The sequence below is a fragment of the Zingiber officinale genome, chromosome 7A, assembly GCF_018446385.1.
Source record: "Zingiber officinale cultivar Zhangliang chromosome 7A, Zo_v1.1, whole genome shotgun sequence".
NCBI classification, from domain to species: domain Eukaryota; kingdom Viridiplantae; phylum Streptophyta; class Magnoliopsida; order Zingiberales; family Zingiberaceae; genus Zingiber; species Zingiber officinale.
The window spans coordinates 132227843-132247456 of NC_055998.1; the positions used below are offsets into that span (position 1 = coordinate 132227843).

Genomic DNA, 19614 nt, shown 5'->3' on the forward strand with positions numbered 1-19614 from the left:
CAAAAGTCTTTTGGTATAGACTAACATTATTTTATATTATAGTAAATTTATAAAAAAATATTAGAATTATTTTTAGTAAATTAAAGTATCAATATTAAAATAATTTTATAATTAAAGCAGCGTTAAAATAGTTTTAAATAAATTATTTTAACTAAATGAATTAATTTTATTAAAATTTAAAAAGTTAATCATTTTGATTAATGCGGAGTATTGTAAGGGATAAATATTTTAATAATAATAATAATAATAATAATAATAATAATAATAATAATAATAATAGGCGTTTTTATTTTATTTTCTTTTCCCCCTCTTATTCATCAAAATATGTTTTTCATCTTCTTCTCTCTTTACCCGAAGCTGAGCTAATCCCCATAAAGGGTCACCGGTGGTGGAGGGGCACATACGCCTCCTCCTCCGCTCTGGCGTCCGAAGCCCGGCATCGTCCCACCGCCTCTCGCGGTGGCTCTATCCCTCCTCCCTTTCTCTATATATGCTCCGAGGTCAACAACCCAACCTTTCTGCCTTTTTTTGTTTCTTCTTCTTTCTTACCTCTTCCTCCTCCGTTCTTCCTTCTTCTTCCTTCGAATTCTCTCTTTAAAATCTCGCCTTTTTCTCTTTTTCTGGCTTCTTGCGGCGGCTTTCCATGTCGGGAATGGAAAAGGAGCGATTTTTCGTCGGGAATTGGCAGTTGGCGGACGCTGGGCTTCCGCCGGGGGTGAACTCCTCCTCCGGCGCTGACCAGCTGCCGAATTCCTTCATTAACCTCGGGTGGGAGCATGCGATGCGCCAGAACTCCCACGCCCACATCGAGTCGGCACTCAGCTCCCTCGTCTCATCGCCGTCTTTCAACGCGCCGGCCGGAAACGACAGTGTCGTCATTCGCGAGCTCATCGGCCGTCTCGGAAGCATCTGCAACTCCGGGGACGCCTCCCCTTCCTCGCGGTACCACAGCCCGCGCGCTTCTTACTACAGCACGCCGCTCAATTCTCCCCCAAAGCTCAACATTTCCGGCGCGGATCACCAGCAGCAAGGCATGCTCGTGAACCCAACGGCGGACGCGCAATTCGAGCTGTTTGCGGAGTCAGCAGCGACTAAATTAGGTTTCGCGGAGGCCGGCAAGCTGTCGAGGGTCTCGAGCAGCCAGTCTCTGGCGGCACCCAGCGGGAAGGAGGCAAAAGTCTCCGACACGGTGATGGAAATGCCCAAATTTGGCCGCGGCAGGGTTTCAGAGTGGCCGCCGCCGGAGGCTTCATCGGCGTCGGGAAAATTGCCGGCGGTCGTCGCCGAAAACAACGGGAGGAAGCGCAAAGCAGCTCCCAAGGGCAAAGGAAAAGCGGCGCCTTCATCTTCCCTCGCCATGGATCCTCCTCCCAAGGTAAGTCCCAAAAATCGAATATTTCGTAAGCCATAGAAATATCGAGAACTCATTCATCTTCTTCAGGAGGGCAATCCTGATTCAAAGAGACGCAAACAGGCTGAAGCCAGCGCCGCCGACAGGAGTCCAACCGTCTGCAAACCAAAGACCGAGCAGAACAGCAGCGACGACGGCCAGAAACCAACAGAAAACGACAATGCCAAGCCTCCGGAGCCGCCCAAGGACTACATCCATGTCAGGGCAAGAAGAGGGCAAGCCACCGACGGCCATAGCCTCGCCGAGAGGGTGCGCAAAGAAACACATCTTCCTTGCCGTGATCAACTCTCGTTCCCATTTTTGAACTCGCTATTGTCTTCTTCACCAGGTCCGGAGAGAAAAGATCAGTGAGAGGATGAAGCTGCTGCAAGATCTTGTGCCAGGCTGCAACAAGGTAGAATTTTGCCAACACTTCAGATATGCTTTTATAACATACAAATTGTTCTTGCTCCAATCTCTTCAATCAATGTCTCTGAATTGTTTATAGGTAACAGGCAAGGCTGTTATGCTCGATGAGATCATCAACTATATTCAGTCATTGCAGCGGCAAGTCGAGGTAGAACCATAAAAGAGAGTCCAAGTTTCTTTTCAGCAAACTATAACTTCCTTCCTAAATTGTGTTCATCTGGTTTTAGTTCTTGTCCATGAAGCTGGCCACCTTGAACCCCCAGCTCGAGTTCAACATGGTGTGTCTCCTCCCAAAAGATGTAAATTTCTCTCATTCATTCGTTCCGCTCGATCGATGGATCCTTCAATTCATCCTATATGTTCATCATGTTCTATCAGGCTTACCTTGAATTTTGCCTTGTGTTTTAGATGCATCAAGCTCATGTACCATTGCCACAGCAAGTCTTTCCACTAGACACAGCAACCTCACCTTTCTCATTTGCCCAGCAATCCCTTAAGATTGCTGAGACCAACAGATTCAATACGTACGCAGCCAAGAACCAGTTGGACTCGTCGATCCAACTACCTCCTATCGTTGGACTTACAGACGCCACCAATTATGTAGTTGAAATGCATTACTGATCACAAATTCAAGTGCGTGTAGAATAGTCTTATTGGCTAAAAACTTGATTTTGTTTCAGCTTGGAAATTCTTACGAGGACGACCTTTGGTATGCCATTCAAACGGGCTTCGCGCGGAGCCAGGAGGCACCTTTCTCCCCCCAAACTCTTCGTGCCGAGTGAGCTCAAAGTGCTGATGTTCCAAAGAAGATTGAACCATGTGTATGATTGCGTAGGATATCAGATGCATGTTGTGCATATCTACCTATCAATATGTTTGTGTGAAACAAGCACAGGAAGCCCCAAACTAACTGCACTAGATCTAGTGAAGAATCATGCAACCAATTGCATGTCTATCAGAGTCTATGTAACAGGGTGAGAATGAGAAACAGGAAAATTTGGTAAGCTGCTGAAAAAAATATATTATATATTTTGTTTTTTTAGTATTTTAATCAAGTTGCTTATTGTCAAAACTCTTGCCATCTTGTCGATGACTTGCTCACAGATGAGTAAAGTGGTTGATTAACAGCACTTGTTTAATCTGTGATCCATTTCTGTATTGCATGGAAGCACCTCATGGCTCATGCGGAACAAATTATAACAATATTTAAATTAGCTGAAGGAAAAAATATTATCAAATTCTACCTCAATAAATAATTTATCTGGTGCTTGTTTGAATGACCAAACTGTTGTTGGCCTCGGATATGAACAAGCAGCATTTGGTGGTGTTTTGGTTCCTTTTTCTTTATTGAATTGATAGATTTGGCTATTTCTCAATAAATTTACATTAAAAGTTAAAAACTTTCTTAGAAGTGAACTGTGGTTCATATGGTTGGTTCATTCTGATATCCTTTTTATGGAGGATTGAATTTTGCTGAATGGTCGATTATCTAAGAATGTTTGGTTAATAGATTACTCATTGGGAGTGTTTCTTGATTTAATTTGATGGTCTGTGAAAAAATTTTATGGAACTGAGTTGATCATTCCAGGATTAGTCAATGTTAGTTGGATATCTAATACCAACTAAAAAATTAGAGGTAGGACGAATTCTCATGCAACGAGGGTTTAAAATTCACATAAGACACCTCATACACCCGTGGTATTTAAACTACTCATGATGTTGGTCCACCCGTTACGATCTGTTTGTGTTTTTGGAAAACTTCTATAAGGCCAAATTAATCATCTCATCTCTAAATCACCTCATATTTAAATGGATATTTTGTCAAAAACAAAAAAAACAAGAGAGTAACAATAAAATAAACTAAGAGAAAAATCTACCAGATATATAATTTATCTGGCATTTGTTTGAATGCTCAAACTGTGAATGGTGCAATGTCTGATGACCAAACTGCTGCTGGCCTCAGTATGAGCCAGCATCATTTGCTGGCCTCTGATAAAAGTTTTGGTTGCTTATTGAATTGATAGACATGCTCAATGGCCAACCTATTTGGCTATTTCTCTTTGAATTTATTGCACAATTTAAAACATTTTGAGTAGTTAATGGTGTAACAATAAAATTGTTACAGTATAATTTTATAATTATAAATTTGAGTCTCAAAAATAATCACTTAGAATGTAACATAAAACTATCTACGTTAATGGACTCTCTTAATACAATTGGCCTAGTCGAGGAGCTACAGCTCAGGACACGTGATATCGTGCAGGACACGTGATATCGTGGTCGAAGACACTACAACTAAACCCATAAATATCGTACCCCTACTTATCAATCACATATTATTAAAATTCACATCGCAAAATTATATTCAATCTTAATAATTTCACAGAATTATTATCAAAATCATTCCATTAGAGAATATTTACTTCAATAATTGGTCGACTTAATTAGTGTCTGTACTAAATTTTTAATAGATTTAGTAATTTTAGAAATCTATAACAATTTTCTTAAAATAGATAATAGTAATAATAGGATTTGGAAATTGTTTTTATTAAATAAATGAAAAATGAAAAAAAGTGAGATATTTTTAATTAAATTGCCAGATAAATAGTTTTAAAGAATCGCCCTTTGACTTCGGCTCCTTAGTTTTCTGTTCGGTCGGTCGTTCCCTCGATCTTCTACTTCCTCAGCCAGACTTGAGTTCTGTCGGGCGAACCCTAACCACCGGAGCTCGGTCCTCGGCGGAGCTCCGCCGATGGAAGCCGTCGTGGAGGGCCTGTGGTCGCTGGCGGAGGAGGCGGAGCTCCGCCGCGACTACGGCGCCGCCGTCAAGTGCCTGGAGGCCCTCCTCCAGTCGGACGCATCCCTCCTCCCCCTCGTCGAGATCCGCACCCGGCTTCGCCTCGCTTACCTCCTCCTCAATCGCTCCTACAATCTCAACCACGCCAAAGCGCACCTCGAGCGCGGACTCCTCCTCCTCTCCTCGGCCCCCTCCGCTTCCCTCCACCTCAAGCTCAGCGCGCACTCCCTCCTCGCTCGATGCTACCACCTCGTCGGCGCCATCCCGGCTCAGAAGCATATCATCCTCCGCGCCCTCAACCTGCTCTCCTCCTCCGCTGATGGCCGCGGCGCCGCCGCCCTCCCTGCGACTGACACTCTGCTCTGGTCAGCCAACTTCCATTCCCAGCTCGGTTCTAACCTTGCTATTGATGGGGATTACCCAGGTGCGCTCTCCACTCTGGCCTCTGGTCTTGCTGCGGCGACTGAGCTAGGCAGTTCCGAGCTTCAGCTCTTCTTTGCCGCCTCTTCTCTCCACGTGCATCTCCTTCACTGGGAAGACTCTCAGTCAGTTGAGGCTAATGTTCGCCAGTGCCTTGAGCTCTGGGAATCCATCCCTTTCGATCAGGTTTCACATCGGCCTTTTTCCCCTCAGATTCAGGCAAAGCATTTTTTTCCTGCCTGATATTTTTGTTACTTCTGTTGCTTCAGAGACAGCACCACATTGGCCTGTTTTTCTACAACGAGTTGCTTCAAACGTTCTATTTACTGAGGATATGCGACTACAAGGCGGCGGCTCAACACGTTGAAAAACTTGATGCTGCCATGAAGAACGAGCACCAGAAGGTTCAATATATTAAAGAATTGGTCCAAGACCTTAATTCTGTGAATGGTATGCTCTCCCGTTCGAATTTGCAAAAGAAAGATAGATTGGCTCTGTTTGAGAAGCAGGGCCAGATTCAAGAGCAATTGAGAGCAGCTACTGGCGAGGATTCAACTAGGAGGTTGTTGGACATTGAGGAGAAGTTGCTGTTGGCGCCTCCACCTATGGATGGGGAGTGGCTTCCGAGAGCTGCTGTTTTTGCGTTGGTGGATCTAATGGTTGTCATGTTGAATCGCCCAAAAGGAGTATTTAAGGAGTGTGGAAGGAGGATACAATCTGGATTGGAGCTAATTTATGGTGAGTATTGGGTTTGATCGACATAGTTTGGTTAATCTACATATGTAACACTCAACTATCAACCATCTATATGCTGTTTATTTCAGCAGTCTCTTGCATTCTCGTACTCTAAAGTTCCTAGATGCCAAAATAGCAAACTAGTTTACTGTTTTTCTTGTTACTGTAATCATTTAATATATATTCAAAATTTTCATTGATGTGTTGAGGGAAAAATAGTTGGGTCTTTCATTTTAATATTTTTATTAACATATTGAAATCTGTACTTATGTCCAGAGGAACTCGAGAAATTGGGAATTGCCGATGGCTCGAGAGGTATGTATATTTTGTTGTTAGATTTGTTCCTTTTTTTTGCTTTTAGGAAGCATCAAATGCATGGTTGATTATTTGTTCAAATTGAGTATTTGTTATATAATGCTATTTTTCTTATAGCTTAATCTTCTCTTTTAGTTTCACATAAACTTTACTTTTGTTACTATATTATAGTATTATCCTATTATTCAATTCATTCATACAATAACATATGCAATTACAAGTCATATTGTAGATTTTCTCCTGCATTACTATTGAAGAATTAAGGTGCAACCCAGACTGGAGTGGGTGTTGCAATTATAGAGAAAAAGATTCATCTATTTGTGATAGCATCATCAGCTAAACTTTGCATTTTAGGATAACTAGTCATCTTAAATGGTGTTAGGGTTTTGGTTTTCATCAATAAACCTGCAAAGAACTGCAAAGAATGGTTTTGTAATTTAGAGAGATACGAGTCTCATGAAATGTTATAACTATCGTGGTTTTCAATCTTAATCTCATGGTGATGTATTTTGTACAGAATCTCAGTCATTCTGCCTCATTCTACTTTTTCTAGTAGTGATTCAATCTCAGTTTCACAAAATTTAACATGGTACAAGAGCCCCTCTTTAAGGTTTATCTTTTTCTAAAATAATCCCAAAAGGGGAGGTCTCCGAGTGTAATATGAGGGCAATAAGTTCCCTCGTCCTTGTCTTCTACTTGTTTATTGTTTTATTTTCCTCCAACCATGTCAGTTCATCATCATTAAAAAGGCTTGATCTCTTTATCTTTCCTGATTCTTGTAGACTGCACACAAGGACCTCTTTGCCTATGAGGTCTTCGCCACCATGAAGAGTGCAAGCACTTGGCCTCTAAGACCACAAGATCATCTGCAAGTAGTCGCTGCCCTTTATCTTTTTGGTGACCATCCTTTGTACTGGTTACTTCTTCATTCCATCCATGGTCTGTTGTATCTTGAGTCACACCGTCTCCTTTTTCATAGCTCACAATCTACAGATTTTCTTGTCCCCTTCTTTGTGGTCATGATATCTCCCATGTGTCTTTAAAGAACTGGATCTCTCTTCTTTGCAAAATTTCTCAATGTGCAATATTGAGCACTCACTTTGCTACTGTGATAAATTCTCTAGTAGGGAACATGGTTTGTCTACAGCAATCTCTTATCTGTGCTAGCCAGGGTGGCGGCCTGAGACGCATGTTCCTATGTCTTCCTTTATCCCCTTAATTGCCTTGAGAATTCTCATAGAGTGCCTTGCTTCTCTTCAAACTACCATCTGTTTCTGCATGCACTGTCGCTGCATGTGCTTCAATGAAAACCACCCACTTGAGAGACTTGTCTTTGATCTTTGTTCACCCTCTCTTTGTTGATGTGCTAATCAAGGTTGAAGGAATCAACTTCTATGTGCAAGTATTGTGTTATTGTTTTCATCATAGTCTTGTCTTAGTTTATGTGTTTCTTGCTAGAACTTTTCTAGTGTATGAAATAAGTCGGACATGGATTGTGTCTTTGCTCAAGCTTAAGGTGGTGTGTCGAAGTTAATATGCATTATGAGGCATGTCTAGGTTAAGGATTTTAGATATATCCTATAAGTACTATGTAATGGGTATTTTCTATAGATGGCAATCAATAAAATGTTCCTTCCCCCAAACTTTATCAGAGTTTAAGTACCCATTTCCAAGCATCGATTTTATTCTAGTTCATGCTGAGAACTTTCTGGTTGTTGTATGGTATTCATATTCTTATGCCCTTCTATGTAAGTACATTCCGTTGTGTATGCTCTTTAGATGGTTGCTCGAGGTTGATCTTATGCATGATTTGGGAAATTAAGTCTGTCTTCTTAATGTATCTAATTCTCTGATTTTTTTTTGGAGTTGTAATGTTTTGCAATGATTGTTGGTTGGGGTGAGGTAATGTTTACTTTATGCTCAGAGGTGGATTTGCAGCACTCGGCAATTTGGATGGCCGGGGTTTATTTGGTGCTTCTCATGCAGTTCTTGGAGAATAAAGTAGCTGTAGAACTTACTCGGTCAGAGTTTGTTGACGCTCAAGAGGTAGAACCTCTGAACTGCTGCCTGAATTTTTTTTTTTTTTTTTGTACCAATGTTATATAAAATGTGCTCCTATGAGTTCTGGTAAATGGTAATATATACTTCCATTTCCATTCAAGTTATGCTATATCTAAGAGAGGACGAAAATTGAAGTCCATGACATGACTATTTCATTGGTAGTTAGTTACAATGCCCTTAATTATATTGAGTCAGTTAAAACATGATAAATAAGACCGATTTTGTTTATTTCCACCAAAAAATGTAACAAGTTTATACATACCCTACTTTCTTTTGTTGCAAAATCTTTAGGTTTAGTGTTATCTCACGTCTTAGGCTTGTGTATGTTGGTGCACAAGAGGCAGAACCTTTGAATCGTTGCCTGAAACTTTTTTTTTATGGTAGATTCTATAAGATTTTGTGATCCTATGAATTCTAGTAAATGGTAATGTTTGCTGTATGCTATATCTACAAGATGACGAAAATTGGAGTCCACGACATGACTATTTCATTGGTGGTTACTACAATGTCCTTAATTATATTGAGTCAGCAAAAACATGATAAATGAGACCTATTTCATGTATCTCCACTAAAAAGATGTTACAAGTTTAGCTGTACCATACTACTTTCCTTTGTTGCAACAGCTATGGTGTTTGCTTTCCCTATTTTAAACTTGTTCCACACTCATCTGACTGTGCAGTGTGCAGTAGCCATTATCTAAAAAAAGTACAGTAGAGGAGGTAGCCTTATCAGCAAAATTTCATAGTTTTCTTGCAATCTTGCAGTTTCATTGGTTCAATCAGTAAGCTTTATCTTGTTTTTATGAATATGGTTTAATTTTGTTTGATTTGCACCAATTAATTTAGAGTTAACATCATTAGCAGCTCACTTGTGAATTTATGCAAAGTGTAAATAGAAAAGGAATTTGAAAGATAACTTGATTGGGATTATAGTATTATACCCTAAACACGGTTCAATTTTTGACCCAAGCATAGTGTTTTGACTTTCCGTTGTATGGTGTCGGTGGAGAATTAGAGGTGGAAGGAGAAAGAAGAAAAAGATAGGATAACTTTTGGAATGGTACATATTTGAAATTATCTTGAGAGGACGTAAGTGATAAAAGAATAACAATATTATTTTAATTCATTGTGACATGTGTTGCAGCATGTTAAGGGATGTCGAATGTCAGCATCAGATTATACTCATCAATATGATTGACACAACAATACAAGAGACCTTGTTTGTTTCAAAATGTGCCGAATACTATCAAATTTTGATAATTTATCTTGCCACCTAGTGTGATATGAGATTTCTAATTCTAACTTAAACCCTCTTATCTATCAACTATAAAGTAGACTAGATCTCTTACAATCCATTTAATATGCGTTCTTTCAATACTCTTTTTTAAACTTGAAAATACATGTCATATACTCCTAACTTGTTACATTTTATCAACTCTTGACCTATGCCAACAATACATCAGTATATAAAAATGAACCCAAGCAATCAAACACTTCACAAGCGAACAAGAAGAGAGAAAGATAGAGGTGTCAATGAGTTATGCTTGAACTTGCCATGAGATGAGCCCATTTTGCCTATTTTTTCATGATGTGCTATTTGGCTCTACGGGAAGTGGTAGATATAAAACTGAGTTTGCTTGAACCGGGCCTAGGAACATGAACACTGTGCTTGTTTTGGCTAGGACTCACAGGCCTAGAAAAATATTAAATTAAATTTAAAACACAAAAAATTATATAGAATTTAAAATTAAAAAGGTAGAAATTTTTATTAATTAAAATTACCATATCTACATAATTACATCTTAATTTTGGTACAGTATGAATAATTTGATACAACCCTAATACACAAATAATATATCTTAAATTTAGGGAAAATGCTTATGATTTAAACCTAGCTTATCAGTCTTCGCATGGCTACCTACGTACCTTCCTTTGGAAGTATTTAGATTAACTTAGTTTTACATACCTATATACTTATCGTATCACACTTATGTGATACGGATGTGGGGCAAGTCATGTTCAACTTGTTCTTGCTATATCACGCAGACTGCCTTCATCAGACTCTAAGTCCAATGAATATCTTGCCTTGATCTTGTGGGTGTTTCTCTGCATCCAACCAATCTTTTAGACATTTACACATCTTTAAGGCATTTTCTCTTGTTCCACATCCCTACAAAAAAAGATGAATTTGATGTTGGAAGTAGTAAATCACAATCTGTAACGGCTAAGATAGGGAACATAGAGGCATGTTTTTTCACTAATTTGATGTATAGATTTTTCTAATTTTCAAGATTATCTCTAGGAGATAAGTAAAAAATTTAGTTGAGCTTATCTTACAATTTCCATCTCGGCCCAATTTATAAATGAGATGCATTTTCTATTGGAAAGACAATTTGCTTCCTGCTGCTTGGTTTGTACGTTGCTGTTAAAGATATAACACATGATTTGCTTCTCACAGGGTGGCGGCAGCTGCAAATTTTTTTATTAATTTTTTTAAAAAATATTTTATAAAATAATTTAAATTTTTTAATATGTATTAAAAATTGAATGTGAATTTAAAATAATCTATTTTTTTCCAAAATATAATTCTTAAACATTTCAAATAAATTTTTAAAAATTAAAAAATTATAAATACATTCAAAAAATAATTTAAGATCTTCAAATAATTTTATAATTATCATTGAGTCTTTTAAATGATTTTATAATTTTAGATTTAGTTTTGCATTTTTAGATTTACTTGTTTTTTAAAATAAATTTTACAAAAATTTAATAAGCATTATCTTATAAGAAAATATTAAAATATGAACTCAACACCTCAAAATATAACATCAATAGTGAGCATATTTAATAAGCAAATATTAATAAAATTAAGATACACTTATATTTAAAAATTTTAAAAAATTATCAAAATTATATTGGCACGGCATAATAAAGTATCAAAACCATACCATTCCGGTCAAACTCTCGGCATGGGTCAAAATTTTAAACCATGGATAGAAGTATTAGAGGAGTAGAAAGAAAAGGTTGTAGATGAGGGCTTTCTCTCTTTACCGCCTGGAGGGGTATGGGAAATGGAAACCTATGGTTTGATCTTAAAGATTATGTTAATGTAAGCTGACTGATTAATTTTTTAAGTAATTGTAGTTGTTTTAATGTGATCCAATCCGGTCTTGGTTATAGTTTGAAGCAACCAACTAGGGTGTTTTCACAAACCTGACTGACCGTAGCTCCCCCAAGGGTAAGGCAAGAGGTGCAGAAACAATATAATTATCTCAAAGGGAACCAGTGAAGTGAAGAGAGAGAACTCTCTTCCCACGCAGATTTTTGTCTTCTTGTTTCAATAGGTTGATTATAAGAAAGGATGTAGGTTTCCACTTTACTAACAGATATTGTCTACTATTGCATTGTGTTTCTAATGGAAAATGTCAATTAAGGACCATTTACTTCATTAAATGAATCTGAGCTGTGAACTTTAAAGTGTGTTCCAGAGGTATGCAATCTGGATGATTACTTCCTCTGTTTTCAAGGGGATTGCCTACTTCTTGTTGGTTCAATTGGATTCTTTTGCTGTTTCTAATAGTGTGTGCTTTAAGGTCATCTGATACCCGTACTACTTCTATAATTACTGTAACCTAATGCATCTGGGTCTCTTTAAACTTGTCCGTAGTATCCCTAAATGTTTACATGCAGTATATAGTTAATCCTAGTAATCTCCTAGCAGGTTGAGCAGCCACATTTTTAAATTTCCTAAGTGTATATTTTTGAAAAGTAAATTTCCTCTGAAGTGATTGTTGCAATTTGTGTGGGGGTGTTAATGAACTGACGCTAATAGAGACTTTTAGGCATATGAAGGAAATGGACCCAATAGGATCTTTAATACAGTATTTGATTCTTAGATTCTATATGCTCTTAACTTAATTTTTTCTTGTGATTATAGGCCTTAATGCAAATGAAGAATTGGTTTATCCGTTTCCCAACAATCCTTCAAGGATGTGAAAGCACTATTGAGATGTTAAGAGGGCATTATTCTCACTCTGTTGGTTGCTTCCATGAGGCAGTTTTTCATTTTGTTGAAGCTACAAAGGTTTGGCTCTAATCTGATTGCTACTCATGTGTTTCAACTGTTCTAATGAATAATACTGAGTTGGGATTGGTGGTGTATGTTGCTTTAATTGCAAATTCTTTATTATTTTTCTAGCTCACTGAAAGCAGATCTGTGCAATCTGTGTGCCAAGTTTATGCAGCTGTCTCCTATATTTGTATAGGGGATCCTGAATCATCTTCTAAGGTATACTTTTCATGAATTTGGGTACTATTTCTCTGGTATTTTGTTTGGCTTTTGTGAGCTTGTTTTTTGGTCTATTTAGGCTCTCGATTTGGTAGGGCCAGTATTCAGAATCATGGATTCATTTGTTGGTGTACGAGAAAAAACATGTATTATCTTTGTTTACGGCCTTCTGCTGATGAGGCAACATAATCTACAAGAGGCACGGTACAGATATTAACTCATTGTTTACCTGATATGGCACTTCATTTGAAAATTTGTGGTTTTTGTTTTCTAGTGTTTTGCTTAAAGATAATCAAATCCCTTTCAGGAGTGGTAGTTTCCCATCAAATCTCATTAGATGGATTTTTTTTTTTCTTTCAGATATTGTTCATCGTTTAATTTCTGTTGCCTAAACTGCAATCTTGTGATGAAGTGTATTTGCTGTTAACCATCCCTCTTATGATTTTTTTTTTTCACCTTCCATAGTTCCATTCATGGTAGAAGTTATGTTGCATGCTTAATATATCTTGAGGAAGAATCAATTCTTCCTGAATGTAAATGTTGCTGACGAAATTAATTAATAGGAAAACAAACTGGAATTTTTTTTTACTGAATCCATAATAAAATTATTTTCTGAGAAGTAAATGCCTTGAGTCTCTATTTGTATTACCTTTTGAAATTGTCTTACTCCAATTTGTCTCTATCTGGATCCAGATTTTACTTTGAAAGCTCGATATGATCTAATTAATGGGTTAGGTTAGGTAGAAAGTAGAAGCCTATATTTTCCATGGACGATAATGAAAGGCTGAGACATCTAAGTCTTTAATTTTGATAAGTGAATCCACTGCTTCTGTTATTTGCCTTGACATTTTGGAAGTTGCCTCCCATTTGTCTAGCTGCATCTGCTTGTCATGTCTTCCAGGTCTAACATGATGATATATCACTATCTCTATAAAAGCAGTTTTAGGAGTTGTTAGAGAAGTCAGTACTCAGTATATTATGATACGTTATTGTGGAGTTTTAAAACAACTGATATAGAATCACTATTTATACCTCAAATGGCAGAAGAGATATGTATTTGTTCTACAAAATAAAGATATCTTTTCTGTTTGTGATATTGAGATATGACCAATTGTGGAAGAGGATAAGAGGCAGAACTGGAAGATTCCTTCTTGTCTCATTGTGGTAGTTCTGGTAGGTTGAAATCTCATCCCTTTGAGCCTTGTCATGAACCTTTATTTCAAGACAAACTTCATCATGAAAAAGTGAAACCCTAACCCTCATGGAAGCCTCATGTTGCTCACAGAAGCATTGCAATAAAATTCTGTCCGGCTGTGCCATCCCGACTTGTTCATGTCCCTGTTGGACGGCTGAATGATATGGTTAGCCTATGCTGACTTTCACAAAAATATTATCTACAACCTTAGAAAAAAGATACATAATGTTTAAATCAAACAAAGTTATTTATTTTCATCTTTATTTTTCTCTGCAATATCTCAATCTGTGGGTCTTGTACAAATGGGCCAACAAACCATCTCTATGTCAAGCATGGATTGGTCTTCATAACAGAATAACTTATTTGTTGCATGTATTACATATTGAAGAACAAGACATCTATGTTTCTAATACTTAACAAATAGAACTAAAATAGATCAAATCTGCTGATTTTAAATCTAAATCATCTTAGCTTCTAACACTGTGGTGTTTTCTTAACATCAATTGTGCTTGCTATAATCTTCACTAACAAAATTATGTTTTTATCCTGGAGCTATAACAATCTAGCATACTATTTGCCGCTTCAATATACTCTTCCTGGAAAAGTTTCTTTCAATTGGAAATAATTAGTAACACATTGTAACATCAATTGTGCTTGCTATAATCTTCACTAACAAAATTATGTTTTTATCCTGGAGCTATAACAGTCTAGCATACTATTTGCCGCTTCAATATACTCTTCCTGGAAAAGTTTCTTTCAATTGGAAATAATTAGTAACACATTGTTGCATTATCATTTGTAGAATATGTAAATTTGTGAACCTTGCCACTATTTTTCACTTTTGTCATTTCACACAAGAATAAATTGTTAAGCTAAGCTTGAATTAAATTAGTTATTTGGTGCTGTGTCTAAGTCTTGTCTTTTTAGAAAGAGACGCTTGGCTATGGTCTTGTTCTTCATTCTTCACATTTTGTGCTTCCAGTTCCAGTGATGTATTCTTAAATGTCTAATATTCATTTCTCAGATAATCATGCGTGTATGTTTTATAGAATCCGACTCGCCAGTGGCTTGAAAATCGCGCACCAACAATTGGGTAATATTCAACTCGTATCTCAGTACTTGACCATCTTAGGTACTTTAGCCCTTCAGCTACATGACACTGTTCAAGCTAGGGAGATATTGAAGTCATCATTGACACTTGCAAAGACGCTTTATGACATTCCAACCCAAATATGGGTACTTTCTGTCTTGACAGGTATGTAGGTGATATGGTTTGTCTCTCAACAATTTAGCAGAATAAGATCCGTTTACTCAGTGCTGCTGCTTCTATAGGCATGGGTTTTTGTGTCTACAGTTTTAGATATATGTAGTTTAGAAACGATACATGATACATGTATTATAAGAGTAAATCTATTGAATAATTATTGCAGCATTGTACCAAGAAATTGGAGAGAGGGGAAATGAAATGGAGAACTCAGAATATGAAAGAAAAAAGGAAGATGACTTGCAAAAGAGGTTATCTGAAGCTCTTTCCCACCTTCATCACCAGGACCTGGTATGCAAAATCTATTTGTACACCTCTTTTTTTAGAGAGCAGATCCTCTGTTGCGGTCCAGGGGATGGTCCCTCCACATGCATTGGTGGAATAGATGGTCCCTACTCATAAAATAGGTGGGGACCATTCATCCCCACCAATGAATGTGGAGGGACCATCTCCTGGACCGTAAAAAGCGGTCCGGAGGATCTGCTCTCTTTTTTTTATTGTTATGAAATTCATGCTATAATACTATTGTTGTGATAGTTCTTGTAGTTACATGTTGTGTATAAAGAAACAATTGATCACCATTTTCTAATCTAAAGGCAGTATGTCTCTTCACCTTCCTTACTACAAGTTCATATCCATTCTAGTATTGAAAGGGCAATTATAATATTTGGAATGTATCATTGTTCAGCTTGCTAGGTTGTTAATGCGAAGTATATATTAGAGTATTTATTTTAGGGAAATGGTTATAGAGTTGTTATAAAGGATCTACTGGTTTTGAAAAATGCCACCAATATTGTTAACCTGTTCGGTATCCAGCTTTTGATAATTTAGCTATGCATGGATGAAGCAAAGCATCAAGGAAAAACTAGCAAAATTATATGAAATTTCAGATTCCACAATGGCAGTCCTGTAGTTCAAACCATATTTTATATAGTTCTGTGCTATATTAGTTGTTGATGGTGCTGCAATGGAATATAAGATCCATGGATCTAAAAATTAAAGGGCGGAACTTTTTTAGCAAGTGATTAAATCCTATTTTTCTAAGCAAGTTTAATCTGATGATTTATGCAGATTTTATAAGTTTTCTTCTTGCAATCAAGCTACTATTTTTTTAAAAAAAAATTTTGTGTCTGTAGATTAATATGGTCTTGTCTTTGTGATGCAGATTGAAAAGGCAAGATTCAGTGTTCAGCAACCACATGAACTTGCCACAAGAAGAGTGATCTCTGGTCCATCAGCAAAAGTTGACCTGGACATTCCTGAATCAGTTGGCGTGCCCATGCCTCAACCTGCTGCAATGTTATCCTCAAAGTTGCGAGAAATTGACTCAGTGAGACGAGGGAAGATGAAGATGTAGCAGCATAAAATATGTTGTTATTTCTCTCTGCTCATGTTTTATTCTTCTGCAGCAAAAGGCGCATCATGATTCCTCCAGTTACAAGTAGAAAATGCTACAAAATAGTGGACAAAAGCTAATTTGTAAATTGTATGTAATGTAGTGGTTAAACATAGGGCTACATTAGGGCTTTAACCAAATCTAACCGAGGCTTTGAAGTTAAGAAGGGTTTGTTATCAGGGTTTTCAAATGCCCTTGACTACGGAAGAATCTGCCAGAAGATTGCTTCAACTAGATCAGTAAAGAAATTCTGGTTCAATCTGAGGGCATTAGTGTTTCAAACGAGAAATATTTGTCATCAACTTTACAAGTAACTAATTTGGCATGTCATTAACTTTCTCATGTTGCTGGTTTGCAGATTTGGCAAATTCATGTCGGGAATTATGTCCGACTACCACTCATTCAAACAGGGTAGATGCCTTCCTCTGGTCGGTGTGCAAGGGCTGAATTGATGTCTGAAGCGGAAGGGTTGGACTTGTGTCTCTGAGTATAAACTGCGTGACAATGAGACTTTACCATACTTATTATTTGTTTTTCAATTTCTGGGGGCATTTGGTGAAAGCATACCAATCCAATTTCTACAAACGATTACTACATTTATCTATAAAGTATGCATACACATGCCTTTAAAGATCAATTAGGTTGATGGCCGTTCTAACTCCTTTATTCTCCACGGCATTCATGATTGTTGAGAATGACATGAGAGATGCATAGTCAAATTTAGACGGAGATTAAATTCTCTTGTCTTTCTGGTTAATGTGAAAGGATATGCACAAAGACGGCAGAATGAAGGGATGCAGATGCGGGAGGATCGGACAAAGGCTGGCAAGAGTCGCACCGAGAGCAAACAAGATAATGGTCACTTTGGTGATTAGGCCTTCTCTTCCATCATTTGCGGATTGCGGTACGGTTCATCTCCCATTGTCGCAGTAAAACTTCATCATTTCTGTTCCATGATATTGGCCAGTCGCTATCTCTGTTATTCCACAACGACACGGACACAGCTTAGTCCGCAGGTGAAACTAGGCAGAGATAACTTGGCCAATAATCTAGACCAGACCAGGACTACATGCTCAAGCCCAAAAGTTTTTAAAATATAAAAAGTTTGTAAAAAAAATCAAAAAGGAAATTCTTGATTGCCTACTGCCATGTTCGGCTTGGCACACACAGAAACAGTCTAAATCATGTCTGACCCAATACACTCATTTCGACACCAGTTCCAACGTTTGTCCTATTTATCCTTTCCTTAAAAGATCAAAAGTACATCAAAAGGAGATTTAATGGTCATTAGAACCACTGTATTTCAACAAAGCCAAACATAACTATAGTCTAGAGTTTATTTCTGCCTTTTTATCAATCCACGGATATGGAATCAGTCGGAGAATTTTTCCTCCTTGTTTTTTCACCTCGAAGGGCAGTGTTTAAACTCACAGGTACCAAAGGGAAATGGCGACCAAGTCGAAAACATTATAAACAGCCTTAGCAATCTAACTCTTTAATTTCAGATTTCCATTTCCTGGACCAAAAATAAATTAAAGTTTCAGCTTTAAACATTGGAGATCCTGCCATTTACTGACACCATCAAAACACCGATTCCGCCTCCCCCCCTGACAATACACTGACATTTAGCATTTATACTTGGGAGTTTCACGAGAAGAGGATGTACCAACTACTCAACGCAGTTCTTGTCGCCCCCTTTCCCGTCTTTCTCCTACCGTTCTCTAACATCACCTGGGCCAGTGGTAAAACTAATGAGAATTAGATATAAGCGTCCAGAACACGCAACAGTTTTAATAACAAAGACCCAACAAAAGATTCTTGGTGATGAGTAGATCATCCTGCGAAACGAGATCATCCTGAAGGCTTCCAAATGCCTAGATGACAAATTGCCGAAATCACCTGGCAAAATTAGTTAATTGCAAACAACTAAAAGGCAATGCCAAACCACAAAGGTATCAGTTAAAAAGAAGAAAGATCAACAACGATCAGAGGAACTTGCCGGAATCATCAGCCAGTTAATGGCAAAAATTAGTGTTGTAGAACTAATGATACGTACTTGATGAAGATGCAAGACCAAAGAGAGAATTAGAGTTATAGAAGCGTAGATCTAAACTTAAAACCATTGCAAGATAAAAGAGGGTTCAAAAGCATACGAGTCAAAAAAATATAAGAAAAAAATAAAGCGGATATCAAGGAAAAAAGCAAGTAATAAACGAAAGAGAAGGGATTAAAACTTCCCGATATATAATATTCCTGCAAAAGAAGGATGATTAGAAGCATCACAAAATAGGGAATGATTTAACCAGTAACCTTGATGTCCTTCAGGTTAGTAGATCGAGTGTTACGAGAGAAAACCACATTGACTAATGCAGTTTCTCTGAGGCCTACTAGCTAGCTATTACATACGGTTCGAGTTCATTAATGTTTCCCAAAAAGAGATATACTCTATGATAAAGTAGTAAATCGGTGAGACCAGATCAAGCTTCTGGATCGGCGCTTTTCACGGCAGCCGCGATGACCCAAACAACACTGTAAGGGTCCTTCACCGTCGCGACGATGCCACTTTCATCCTCCGCCACTTCGCCTACGACGACCGCACCAGCAGCTACCGCCTTCTTCACCACCTCGGCGACGTCCTCTGCTTCGAGCCGGAACACGACCCCACCGCCGGATTGCGCAGATCCATCCTCGCCCCTGCGAACGACACAAACTTCACGTCCAAATGGTAGCGGAAATGAAGACACGGAGAAGAAAGTTGGTTGCGGCTTACCCTTCATCAAAGCGATCGCCGACGAGCAGAAAAGAGGAGCCGATCTTTAGCTCGGAGGAGATGATGAGAGGAAGGTCCTGGTCGGCCTTGCGCTTGGGGTGCGACACTCGCCGCAGCTCCTCCGCCCCAAAAGCCGCCTTGTAGAACTTCACCGCTGCCTCTGCCTTCCCACCGGGAACCATCACCTGCGGCTTGAAGCCGAACAGCCCCGCTTGCGCCGCCGTCGCCGCCATTGCCAGATCGTAGCTTCCCGAAACCCTAACCCTAGAAAGATCTGAGATGAACAAAAGGAGACGAACAGGCAAATGCGCAAGTAGCGAAGAAGCTTATCCGATACCGAGGTATTTATAGAAAGCCAAGTTCTCGAAACCGTTGGAGTAAACTCCAATTAATTTAATCCAAGTACTTAAATGCACTTGCATTTTCCGAAAACTACGATACTGCCATTCTAATGGTCCAGGCTCGCTTTTTTCTTCAGTTCCGAGGTGTCCTCGTACGATGTATAAAAAGCCGCGGATTCGAAGATCCCCTCGAATCCGTTTTGACCGTCTGATT

At 38.3% G+C, this 19614-nt stretch overlaps 3 protein-coding genes across 5 annotated transcripts; 2 read left to right on the plus strand and 1 right to left on the minus strand.

The window, feature by feature from the left end:
* Window positions 1-341: 341 nt before the first annotated feature.
* LOC122002624 (transcription factor bHLH62-like) lies at window positions 342-2944 on the plus strand. 2 transcript variants are annotated; one of them, XM_042557855.1, is made up of 7 exons: window positions 342-1375; window positions 1442-1660; window positions 1740-1805; window positions 1899-1967; window positions 2047-2118; window positions 2228-2419; window positions 2500-2944. In XM_042557855.1, the coding sequence occupies exons 1-7, from the start codon at window positions 644-646 to the stop codon at window positions 2599-2601; spliced, it is 1452 nt and encodes a 483-aa protein (XP_042413789.1). In that variant the 5' UTR covers window positions 342-643; the 3' UTR covers window positions 2602-2944. The 2 variants fall into 2 exon arrangements, with proteins under 2 accessions (XP_042413789.1, XP_042413791.1); XM_042557857.1 differs by having other exon boundaries at window positions 2047-2097.
* A 1504-nt stretch (window positions 2945-4448) lies between these two features.
* On the plus strand, window positions 4449-16926 carry LOC122002626 (sister chromatid cohesion protein SCC4-like). Of its 2 annotated transcripts, XM_042557859.1 has the most exons (11): window positions 4456-5222; window positions 5306-5774; window positions 6048-6086; window positions 8011-8132; window positions 12084-12230; window positions 12345-12434; window positions 12514-12638; window positions 14679-14884; window positions 15060-15184; window positions 16059-16263; window positions 16648-16926. In XM_042557859.1, exons 1-10 carry the CDS (start codon window positions 4572-4574, stop codon window positions 16248-16250), a joined length of 2166 nt encoding a protein of 721 aa, XP_042413793.1. In that variant the 5' UTR covers window positions 4456-4571; the 3' UTR covers window positions 16251-16263; window positions 16648-16926. The 2 variants fall into 2 exon arrangements, with proteins under 2 accessions (XP_042413792.1, XP_042413793.1); XM_042557858.1 differs by lacking the exon at window positions 16648-16926 and having other exon boundaries at window positions 4449-5222; window positions 16059-16631.
* An 857-nt stretch (window positions 16927-17783) lies between these two features.
* LOC122002627 (uncharacterized protein At5g48480-like) lies at window positions 17784-19389 on the minus strand. Its single transcript, XM_042557860.1, has 2 exons — window positions 19060-19389; window positions 17784-18983 (listed from the first exon to the last, which is right to left on the minus strand). Exons 1-2 carry the CDS (start codon window positions 19290-19292, stop codon window positions 18767-18769), a joined length of 450 nt encoding a protein of 149 aa, XP_042413794.1. The 5' UTR covers window positions 19293-19389; the 3' UTR covers window positions 17784-18766.
* Between the last annotated feature and the right edge of the window lie 225 nt (window positions 19390-19614).